Here is a 12865-nt window from a genome sequence, read left to right on the forward strand (position 1 = left end):
TAGGGGCTCCTCAAAACTGTCAAGGTCATAGGAAACAAGGAGAGTCTGAAAAATTGTCACAACCTAAAGAAGCCTGAGGAGCTATGACTACTAAATGTGATGTGGTATCCTGAATGGATGCTGGAACAGAAAAATGATATTAGGTAAAAACTAAGAAAATCTGAATAAAGTTTAGATTTTAGTTAATAGTAATGTATCATCATTACTTCATTAATTGCAACAAATATATCATTCTAATGAAAGATGCTAATAGGGAAAACTGGGCTTGTGGTATAGGGAAACTCTGTACAATTGTCACAATTTTTCTATAAATCTAAAACTGTTTTAAAATAAAAAGTTTATTTAAGAAGAAGTTATTCTTACAAACCTTTCTGTCTTGCCCATACATAATTCACTCTACTTAATGTACTCAGCTGTTCATATTCTTAATATTTTTTCCTGAATTTTCCAATAATAATTATCAATAGTAATGTTCAACTGCCAATCATCTACAAATGGACGAATTCCACTGCAACAAACCCCAAGATATTATTCAACCCTATCAAACAATGCCACTTTCCACGCCGTAAGCAACCATTAACATAATGGTAGTTTGCTGGTGTGGGCGCAGTAAATTCAATAAATTCCAAATGCTACCTTTGAGAGACAGTTCTTTTCCACATTTATTTAGCAAAGTTCTATGTGCTCTTGGTGTGGTACAGCACTATATTGTATTTGAGTAGCTGTACTTCATGAAGTATTCTTAATGAATTTTGATATATTTCCTATAGAATATATAAATAATTTGTAAAGATTTTATCATTATTTGGAGGGAAGAGGACAATGAAAATAGGATTAGAATATTTTCCTGTCCATACACAATTAATAAATCATTAATAAAGTCCTTCATTACTTTGCAGGGAAAATTTGAATAAAAGCTTAAAGATGTCTGGGATACCAATATTTGGAATCCTAGTTAAATATCCTAGTTAGTAGGATTTGAACATGGTATTTATTTACAAATAGATCATATGCTCCAATACAAAAGATTTTGAGGTCTGAGGGGCACAGGTCAGTTACAAACTCTGAAAAGAAGTCTCAAATCCAAACTCTGGAGACAGAGTATGTCTTTGGATTCTACTGTGAAATACCATATCAACTACTCAATTATAAGCTTAACTTATGTATGATGGTAACTTTAACAATGTAAGTTTCACCTTTAACAACCTGTCTTACAGCTGCAGAGGGAGATACTCCCTATGCTTTAACAATTAGTCTGTAGTGTGGAACTTGCAACCAAAAGTTAAGGGAAAACCTATATCAAAATAACAAGGCTAAAATAGCAAAAATCTACATATCATTTTGAAAATTACAGGTAGTCCTTGAATTTATTAGGATTTATGGTCTGGAAAGACACTGTAGCTTGAAATGACGTAAATCAAACCTGAGATATTATAGAAAGTGTTAAGAATAGAAAAATTGTGTGCCTAAAGTTACATATCAATGACTATAAGCACAGCTTACTTATCATTTATTCAACTGTAAATTATTCTGTAAGTGGCTTAAATTTTTCTGAAGCATAACATATAAAATTAGACAAATACTGAAACCAATCATGTAAATTTTTAAAATTTGGTTTAATAATGTGATCCTTGGTAGAATGAGTGTGCTGGTCTATAAAACCTCAAAGAAACATCTTGGGAAGAAATCTGACCCATATTTGTCTCATCTGCAAAATATTAATGATGGGTAGGACTATATACCTGATAGGATCCCTTCTTGGTACTAGAATTCTATAATTTAGTCAGAATAAATGGCTTTGGGAGGTAGCCTAAAGTATTCAAGAGAGACTGCTTAAATATCTACCAAGGAAAGGGGATACCATATGAAGAGAATCTTTTCCAGGAGAGAAGCTGTGTTCACAATTAAGTGATTAAAAGCTCTCCCCCCTCCCCACTCTGGGAGAGGAAATTTGCCATGTGGGGGTAGATCTGAGGTCCAGCGCCTGAAACAGAGGGTTTTATGTCCCAGACATTATAATAAAGCAGTCTGATTAGGTAACCAAGGGTGTATATTATGCAACTTGCTATAATGGATAAAAGAAATGTCTTAGATGTTCACAGCAGTTGTAAAACATCAAATTTCTTTCTGTTTGCTATTAATACTTTTCACTAAAAGCCTCTTGTATTCCATTTGAAACATACAGGAATGCATGTTAATAACCATGGAATTAACACATTTTTTCTTCTAACCTCTCACCTCTGCGTAACATGGCCCCACTGTGTCATTTTTTTTTTTATCATGCAGTATGTTCATAACAGTAGTTTCATATAAACAGAAGAATAAACAGTACAGCTATCACCTCAAGACACTGTCTCAACAGATTGTTATTTGAATTAGGCTTGTGATTACAGCACTTTTGATATCCTATACAAGGAAAGTCCCCCTCTGTTTACAGGGTCATCTTGGATCTACTTGTTCCTATCACTGCCCAATTTACCCTCTTGGAACATTTATTTTTCCATACTGGCATGTTAGTGTGTGCTTTGAAAATTTCGTCCAAGTTTAACATAACAAAGAATGTGACTGTGCAGAAAAATCTTTAATCCTGAAGGAGGAGGAGGAAGAAGAGGATGAAAAGGAGGACAAGAAGATCCTTTCGTTCCCTTTGATGGACTAAAGAAGCAAGAAGCACCAGCACTGTCTGAAAACCAAAATGTAAGAACAAATAGGATTGGTTTTACACAATCTTTGAGTTTGGTAGAATCAGTTTATTCACCAAGAATGTGCCCTATACTCAGGACCCAAATACCTGTAAATCTTATCAACCAACTACAATGTTATGCCCTCTTTTGCTTGGGAACTTGAAAAAAGTCATTTTAGGACACTACCAACCACACTAATATATTGATTCAAAAATATGGATAAGAATTCTATAAAACAAGAGAAAAATAAGAAAAAAAGCAGCACATGTTTGTTCACAGCCTTGAATTTGATTCCGGTTTTCTTATTGTAGGAAAAGTGTCCTATCTCATAACGGGAAGGGGAGGGGGCAACCATGGGTGCCACACTGGAATTCAACCCATGTGGAGGTTGAAAAAAATTGGGGATGAGATAGGGAAGAAATGAAGATGGAATATAAGGAGTCTCCATGAGAGATCAGCTATCTTTTCTTCTAGTCTCGTCAGTCTGGGTTAGTGAGCTGTATCCCATCCCACAGGCAAGCTGAGTCAAAGAGGAAAAGATGGTCATGATCTTATAGGACACGGGCGTGTGCACAAAAGAGACCAGTGCAGCTCTTCTAGTGCAGTCTGTACCGCTTACACGGTGTCATGGCGCCGGCGGTGCAGAGACAGGTGGTCAGAGCGAGAAAAGCTACGATTGCAGTCTGTGCACCGGAAAGGCTTGATGCCTGTGTGCTTGCGGAAATGGCGGGTGAGCTCATCTGAGCGAGCAAATTTCCAGGAGCAACCATCCCAAGTGCATTTATAAGGCTTCTCTCCTAAAAAAGGAAATATGACAAAACAAAAGAAGTCAGATAAGAGACGTTTGGATACTGCAAAGATAACAGAGTACATAACCTTTTATTAAGGCTTTGGTCAAAAACATAAGCAATCACTTTAAAGACTTTTCTCCTTCACTTATACTGAAGTCCCAAAGAAAAGCCACGATGGTTGAAAGGAAAACACATAGGCTGTGCCTCAAACTGGCCTTTGTTTAAATCCTGGCTATAATACATACTAGCTGTGTGACCTTAAATAAGTCATTTCTCCCTGGCTGAGTCTCTGTTTTCTCATCTCTTAAGAGGGATAAAAATATCTCACAAGGTTGTTTGAAACATTTTATCTTTTAAACACAGGCAATAAATGATGAAACTGAGATCCAAAGCCAAATCATTGATATTTTCCAGTATACCACATGGTAGTAACTATATTTCCTTCCCTAATACTTCCCAACAAATGATCTGAAATAGAACCATACACACAGAAAGAATGTGTGATTCACTGGAATGGAATCTCAGCTAAGACCTTTCTCTGTGAAAGATCAGAAACTCAATGGCATGGAATGGGGTGAGGAGAAGTGTCAAGTCAAACTATTTGAAAGAGATGCACTTGGGCTATATATTGAATATATATGCTCATATATATATGAATATATATAAAATTAAGTGAAAAAAGTTATATAAAGAACATTAACACAATATGACTCCCATAGTTGTGTATATATCACCTAACACATATTTATATACTCAGAAAAAAGGCAAGATCAATACACTTAAATGTCGATTATGAGAGGAATTAATAGTAAGTGAATACCCAGAAGGTGAGAATGAGAATGAGAAGAGGAATTTCTTTTTTTACTTTGCACCTTTCTGTATTGTTGGAATGTTTTAAAAATCATGATACTGTATATTTTTTTGATATTGTATCTTATAATAAAAATTTTAAAGTAGAAAGATAAGCTATATAACAAAAAATAAATATTAACTATGGTTAAGGTCATAGGATTAGGGTAATGACTGTTTTCCTTTTAATGTGCTTGTCTATTTCCCATCTTCTATAATGACCATGATAATCCTATAATCATAAATAAGTTACAAGGAAGATTCACAATGCATTGTTTGCATTAGTTATAAAAATTTTTATTTATTTATTTTTGGCTGTGCTGGGTCTTTGTTGCTGCACATGGACTTTCTCTAGCTGTGGTGAGCAGGGGCTACTCTTTGTTGTGATGTGTTCTCATTGAGGTGGCTTCTCTTGTTATGAAGCACAGGCCCTATAGTGCATGGGCTTCAGTAGTTGTGGCTCTTGGGCTTAGTTGCATGTGAGATCTTCCTGGACCAGGGATCAAATCTGTGTCCCTGCATTGGCAGGTGGATTCTTATCCACTGGACCCCCAGGGAAGCTCAAATGCATTGGTATTTTAATGGTTTGTCTTACTCTAGCTCATTCTTCCCTTTCTCCTTATAAATGCTCCAGAGTATTTTATTTTATGTTGTAGTAAATTCTAGTGGCAATCTGGTTTGCATATGTTGTTTTTCAGCTTACTGCTCAACACTTACCAGTCTTTCCAAGTGCTTACTAATTTAATTAACTGTGCAACTTTCAAATAATGGGCAACAGAATGACATTCACTCTGACTCACAGTTGTGGCAAATACCAAGGCAACATTTTGAGGATTCATTCAAATTACTGATAATTTCAGTATTAATACCAATTATTTGATACCAATTACTGATAATTTCAATATTCAGACATTGGTACATTAGCTGTTAAGAATAATGAGATAAGAGTTGGAGGTATTGAAAACAAAAGATGGACAATCAAATGTTGTAAAATGAAAAGAAAAAGTTACTGAATAGTTAAGCATTACACACACACACATGCACAGTAGGATCTCATTTATATTTCTTCAAACTATCTACCTCTGTGTCTCTGTGTCTGTTTCTCTTGCTATTTCCTTCTATTCCTCTCCCTCTTTCTGACACATACACACACACACACACAAACCAAAGAGAGAAGATCTGGAAGATGACACACCAAATTATCAACAGCAGGAAGGAGAATGAGACTGCAGGTGATATTGAGAGTATGTAAATGGGATTTCAATTTGGTCTCTAGAATTATATTCCATCACCACACCACCCAGGTATCACATTGCTATAAATTTTGCTGCAATATCTTAAGAATTTCTCCTGAGAACTTCTATATTCTTTACAATAAAATGAAGAAAATTTGACTTGTAAAGCAGTGAGACCCTCTGATCAAAAGAGCTCATTGTCTAGAATACACAGATTACAGCATTCATCAAGGAGACTGATTTTTCCTATTGTAAAAGCTGTTACTTTTTATTGTCATTGAACTGGCTCCTGTTTGTGCCAACACACTTCATGTGGCACAATTCATGGCCTTCTTTAGTACATCACTGACACTGAAGAACAAAACATATATAGGGAAATTAATTCATAATATAAATTATACATATTAGCTATGTGACAAAGTAGGAAATAAATTCCAAGGGTAGAAAATCTGTGGGCTAGTGTGACAGCATTAATCTTGACACATGGGTAGGTTTTAGATGGGCAGAACAGAAGGCAAAAAGCAACCCAGTCAGTTAAAAGTACAATAAATGATGCATGGGGTCAGCCATACTAAAGTATCTTTCCAGAAATTGCATGAGATGGTCCTTATTACAAAGGTCAAACTAAAGAAGTTGAAATTTAGCATGAAATAGAGTGACATACCAAAGAGGAGGACAGTGAGAATAGTCTGTCTTAAATACAGGCAATAAGAGGGATGCATTGACTATAACGAATTTTAAAACAAAATAAACCATAAGTTTGCTCTTTTATCACCATATTCCAATTGTAAGTCAATGATAAGATACTCTTTCCAGGTATGACAAACAGCTCCCCCTGCCTTTTTCAGAAGGCAGTGGTTGGAGGTAGGGGGAATGTGCAACACTAAACATTTTTAAACTCAAAAATGACTTGATCATGTTGAATGTTGAAATGATCTAGCCATGATATGCAAGATGGATTACAAGGGGTACAAAGCTACTGGCTTAATCTATTGTCTGGCACATATAGGTACTCAAAATATTTAGTGAATTGATGGGAGACACTAGAGCAAATGTACCATAAGACTGAAATAAATAAAATCAGAAATAAAAGATATTACAATGGATGCATCAGAAATAAAAATGATCAGAAAAGACAATTACCAATAACTATATGCCAACAAACTAGATAACTTATAAGAAATGCATAAATTCCTAGAAACATAACATACAAAAAGTAAATTAAAAAGAAACAGGAAGCCTGAATAGATCAATAACAAATAAAGAGATTAAATCAGTAATCAAAAATCTCTGAACAAAGAAAAGCCCAGGACCAGAATGCTTCACAAATGAATTCTACAAAACATTCAAAGAATTTATACTAATTCTTCTTAATATCTTCCAAAACATGGGATAGGAGGAAACACCTCCAAACTTATTCTATGAGGACAGCATCACTTTGATATCAAAACCAAACAAAGTGCAAGATAAGAAAACTATAGGTCAATATTTTTGATGAATGCATATGCAAAAATCCTCAATAAAATCCTATCAAACTGAATTCAACAGTACATTAAAAGGACTATGCACCATGATCAAGTTAGACTTATCCCTAGGATGATGCAAGGATAGTTCAGTGTACTTAAATCAATTCATGGGATATAACACATTACCAAATTAAAGAAAATATTTGCATGATTATTTTAATAGCTGCAGGAGAGCACTTGAAAAAGCTCATGGGGGATTTTCAAGATGGTAGAGGAGTAAGACATGGAGATCACCTTCCCGCCCACAAATACATCAAAAATACATCTGCATGTGGAACACCTTCTGAATTCTGGCAGAAGACCCTAGAGTTCCAAAAGGGCAAGCTAATCTCCACAGAATGAAGTAGGGCAAAAGATAAAGATTGAAAAAAGAGACAAAGGAATTGGGATGGAGACCTGTATCCCAAGGAGGGACCCATGAAGGAGGAAAAGTTTCCACACACTCAGAAACCCCCTCACGGGCGGGGACAGAGAAGCTTCAGAACCTTAAAGGGGAACTCAGCAACAGGTGCTTGGAAGGCAAAATGGATAGAATTCACCACAGAGACGGTTGTTGATTAGCACATCCCAGCCCAAGACACTGTTTGCACACCTGCCATGGCACGTGGGGATTGGGTGCTGAGGCTCAGGCTTCAGAGGTCAGACACCAGGGAGAGTACGGGGGTTGCCTGCCATGAAGATACTCTGAGGGGTCTAGTATGACACAGCTGAGGGAATCCAGGGAAAAGCCTGAGCCTACCACAGAGGCAAGAGATAATTGTAATGGGGACCCTTGAACTCCACACAGATCACAGGACCTCACCTTTGTGTGTGCCATAGGTGGGACAAGCTGCAGCTGTGGACTGCAGTGCCAAAAGCTGGGATAACTGGCTGGCCACCACAAAGGTTGGCATTACTGCTGGAGGCAGAACTAGATACAACTGAAGTTTGAGATCCCAGAGGGGGGATATGCCAGCCAGTTGGCCACCACCAAAGCCTGCTCAAGTGCTCGAGGCAGGGGAAAAGATGCCACTACAGTCCTGATTCCAGTGGTTGCCAGGATCATCAAGCTGTGAGCAGCTGCAGTTCACTGCCCACACCTCTCTGGGAGGCTATACAGCTTGGCTTGGCCAAGGGACACACAACATAGGGCCAGTTCCCCTGGGGGAGCCTGTGACCTGATTCAGGCAGGAGCAAATTCTTGCAGGCCTTGGCCACCACAGGCACTCCTCTCACACACCAGTTGTGTCTGTTGTAAACCTCTCCATTTGCAGCCTAACTGAGTGAGTGAGACCAAATAAGCTGCCACTTTTGCCCCCTCTTATCTGGACAGGAAAAAGACACTGGAGGGCGGCCTACAAGCAGAGGTGGGGCAAAACCAAAGCTGAGCGCATAGGGCTGTGTGGACAGAGAAGAGGCAGGGAAATAACTTCTGCAGCCTCAGGTTCACCAGATTAAATCCCCACAATTAGTTTGAGTCTGTGGACTTAGGGGGCAATTGTGGACTTTGGAAGCAAGTATAAGTTGGAGTTAGGCCACATCTGAGTCTGAGCTGGCCCCACAGTGCCCACAGCATATCCAGAGACCTTCCTAAAAATATTGGAGGACTTAAGAGTAGGCAGTTTGACTGGAGTTCACTGTGTGGTGAGGACAACAGAGGACATAGGAGGACATTCTTCTTACTAATACTCTCCTTCTCTCTATTTTTGTCTTTTTCCTTTTTTATATTGTCCTGTTGCTATTTTATTATTCCATTTTTTTAAGAAAAATTACTTAATTTTTCCTTTTAAAATGATTTTACTTTAAAAATAAATTTTATTTTTCTCATTTACAGTACTTTTTTGTTATGTTGCATTTTTTCTATAGTTTTGGCTTTGTATTTTTGCTAATCTAGATTGTAGCATTCATTTTCACTTATGAGTTTCTTTATTGGTTTCATTGCTCTCTTCCTTTTTGGTCCCTGGTTTTGTCCTTTTTTTCTAACTTCTTTGCTTTTTCTGAGGCTGTGAGCCTCTTTGGGAGTTCTTGTCTGTTTAGTGTTATTTTTAACTTTTGTCTTTGAGTTTTATCTGTCCATGCTTTTCTTTGTTTGTTTGACTTCCTTATCCCTCATTTTACTCTTTCTTCTCCTTTTCTCTCTTTCTTTCTTTTTCTCTTCTGTGCTGTGTGGCTGGTGGATCCTTGGTGCTATAGTAAAGGATCAGGCCTGAACTTCTGAAGTGGGAGACCCAATTCCAGAACTTTGTACCACCAGAGAATTCTTGACACCATGCAACGTTAATCAGCAAGAGTTCTCCTGAAGACCTCCATTTCAACAATAAGACCAGGCCCAACCCAAAGGCCACCAAGATCTACTGTCAGACACTTAATGCAAAACTATACAAAACAGTAATACAATGTTGCCCATTAGTAGACAGAGTACCCAAAGCCCTACCACACCAACAGACGCCCCAAAACACACCACTGGATATGGCATTACCCTTCAGAGAGACAAGATACAGTTGCATCCACCAAAATACAGGCACCAGTCCCCCTCAAGGGGGCAACCCCACAAGGCATGGTCCAAGCCCACACACTGTGGGCAGACTCCATAAGTAACAGGAACTATGAACTTCCAGCCTAAATAAAGGAGACCTCAAACACAGTAAATTAAACAAAATGAAAAGGCAGAGAAATATGCATCAAGTAAAGGAATATAGTTAAAACCCATACGACCAAACAAATGAAATATACCTGAAAAATATTTTCACTCCACCTGAAAAATAATTCATAGTAATGAGAGTAAAGATGATCCAAAATTTGGAAATAAAATGGAGGCATAGATAAACAGAATGGAGGGATGGATTGAGAGGTCTTCTCAGGTGGTACTAGTGGTAAAGAACCTGCCTGACAATGCAAGAGATGTAAGAGATGTAGGTCCAATCCTTGGATTGGAAAGATCTCCTAGAGGAGGGCTTGGCAACCTGCTCAAGTATTGTTGCCTGAAAAAGCCCATGGAGAGAAAAACTTGGCAGGCTACCGTCCATAACGTCACACAGAGTTGGACATGATCACAATGGTGTGATCACTCACCTAGAGCCAAACATCCTGGAATGTGAAGTCAAGTGGGCCTTAGAAAGCATCACTATGAACAAAGCTAGTGGAGGTGATGGAATTCCAGTTGAGCTGTTTCAAATCCTGAAAGATGATGCTGTGAAAGTGCTACACTCAATATGCCAGCAAATTTGGAAAACTCAGCAGTGGCCACAGGACTGGAAAAGGTCAGTTTTCATTCCAATCCCAAAGAAAGGCAATGCCAAAGAATGCCCAAACTACCACACAATTGCACTCATCTCACATGCTAGTAAAGTAATGCTCAAAATTCTCCAAGCCAGGCTTCAGCAATACGTGAACCGTGAACTTCCAGATGTTCAAGCTGGTTTTAGAAAAGGCAGAGGAACCAGAGATCAAATTGCCAACATCCACTGGATCATAGAAAAAGCAAGATAGTTCCAGAAACACATCTATTTCTGCTTTATTGACTATGCCAAAGCCTTTGACTGTGTGGATCACAATACACTGTGGAAAATTCTGAAAGAAATGGGAATACCAGACCACCTGACCTGCCTCTTGAGAAACCTTTATGCAGGTCAGGAAATAAGAGTTAGAACTGGACATGGAAAAACAGACTGGTTCCAAATAGGAAAAGGAGTATGTCAAGGTTGTATATTGTCACCCTGCTTATTTAACTTCTATGCCGAGTACATCATGAGAAACGCTGGACTGGAAGAAGCACAAGCTGGAATCAAGATTGCCAGGAGAAATATCAATAACCTCAGATATGCAGATGACAGCACCCTTATGGCAGAAAGTGAAGAGGAACTAAAGAGCTTCTTGATGAAAGTTAAAGTGGAGAGTGAAGAAGTTGGCTTAAAGCTCAACATTCAGAAAACGAAGATCATGGCATCTGGTCCCATCACTTCATAGGAAATAGATGGGGAAACAGTAGAAACAGTGTCAGACTATTTTTTGGGCTCCAAAATCACTGCAGATGGTGATTTCAGCCATGAAATTAAAAGACGCTTGCTCCTTGGAAGAAAAGTTATGACCAACCTAGATAGCATATTCAAAAGCAGAGCCATTACTTTGCCAACTAAGGTCCGTCTAGTCAAGGCTATGGTTTTTCCAGTAGTCATGTATGGATGTGAGAGTTGGACTGTGAAGAAGGCTGAGCGCTGAAGAATTGATGCTTTTGAACTGTGGTGTTAGAGAAGACTCTTGAGAGTCCCTTGGACTGCAAGGAGATCCAACCAGTCCATTCTTAACGAGATCAGCCCTGGGATTTCTTTGGAAGGAATGATGCTAGAGCTGAAACTCCAGTACTTTGGCCACCTCATGCGAAGAGTTGACTCATTGGAAAAGACTCTGATGCTGGGAGGGATTGGGGGCAGGAGGAGATGGGGACGACAGAGGATGAGATGGCTGGATGGCATCACAGACTCGATGGACGTGAGTCTGAGTGAACTTTGGGAGTTGGTGATGGACAGGGAAGCCTGGCATGCTGTGATTCATGGGGTCGCAAAGAGTCAGACGTGACTGAGCAACTGAACTGAACTGAACTGAAGTGACTTAGCACCTATATGGATTGTGAAGATAACAAGCCCATAGAAAAAATAAAACATAGACAATCAGCAATGAACAACAAATAACTGAGATATAAAATACACTATAGGAAACCAATAACAGAATAACTGAGGCAGAAAAATGGATAAATGTTCTGGATGATAGAATGTGGAAATAACTGAAGTATAGCAGAATCAAGAAAAAAGAGTGTAAAGAAATGAGGATAGTCTAAGGGACCTCTGGGACTACATTAAGTAAACCAACATTTAAATTATAGGAGTCCCAGAAAAAGAAGAGAAAATGAAAGGGTATGAGAAAATATATGAGATTATAGGTGAAAACTTCCCTAAAATGGGAAAGGAAAGAGCAACCCAAGTCAAGAAAGCCCAGAGAGTCCCATATAGGATAAATCCAAAGAGAAATACACCCAAACACATAATAATCAACTAATAAAAATTAAACAGAAAAAAATATTAAAATAATCAAAGAAAAAGCAACAAATAATGTACAAGAATATCCCCATAATGTTAATAGTTTATCTTTCAAGAGAAATTCTGCATGGCAGAAGGGAGTGGCAGGATATACTTAAAGTGATGAAAGGAGAAAACTTGCAACCAAGATTACTGTATCCTGCAAAGGTCTCATTCAGATATTCTTGAGAAATAAAAGCTTTAAAGATACGCAAAATTGATAGAATTCAGCACAAGAAATCCAGCTTCACATCAAATGCCAAAGGAATTTCTTTAGAGAGAAAATTGGAGAAAAAAGATATACAAAAACAAAGTCAAATTGATAAAATAAATGGTAGATCATATATATCAATAACCACCTTAAATGTAAATGAGTGAAATGCTCCAACCAAAAGACAAAGACTGGCTGAATGGACCCCTATGTATGCAATCTACAAAGATGAACCTCATACTTCGGGATACATGCAGACTGAAAGTGAGTGTCCGGAAAAAGATGTTCCATACAAATGAAAATCAAAAGAAATAAAGAGTAACAATACTAATATCAGATAAAATAAACTTAAAGACTGTTACAAGAGATAAGGAAGGACACTACAAAATGATCAACAGATCAATCCAAAAGAATATATAGCAATTATAAATATATATGCACCCAACATAGGAGGACTTCAAGACATTAGGCAAATGCTAACAAATATAAAAGGGGAAACTGACAGCAACATAATAACG

At 37.9% G+C, this 12865-nt stretch overlaps 1 protein-coding gene across 3 annotated transcripts in view; it reads right to left on the reverse strand.

Moving 5' to 3' along the window:
* Positions 1–643: 643 nt before the first annotated feature.
* The window catches only part of KLF8 (KLF transcription factor 8), a 297918-nt gene continuing 285696 nt past the window's right edge, over positions 644–12865 (reverse strand). For all 3 annotated transcript variants that reach the window (XM_070291562.1, XM_070291561.1, XM_070291560.1), the window contains one exon: positions 644–3481. In XM_070291562.1, coding sequence (XP_070147663.1) covers positions 3300–3481 — 182 coding nt within the window. In that variant the 3' untranslated portion in view covers positions 644–3299. The remainder of the gene's footprint in view (positions 3482–12865) is intronic.

Source organism: Ovis canadensis, chromosome X, assembly GCF_042477335.2.
Source record: "Ovis canadensis isolate MfBH-ARS-UI-01 breed Bighorn chromosome X, ARS-UI_OviCan_v2, whole genome shotgun sequence".
Lineage (NCBI taxonomy): Eukaryota > Metazoa > Chordata > Mammalia > Artiodactyla > Bovidae > Ovis > Ovis canadensis.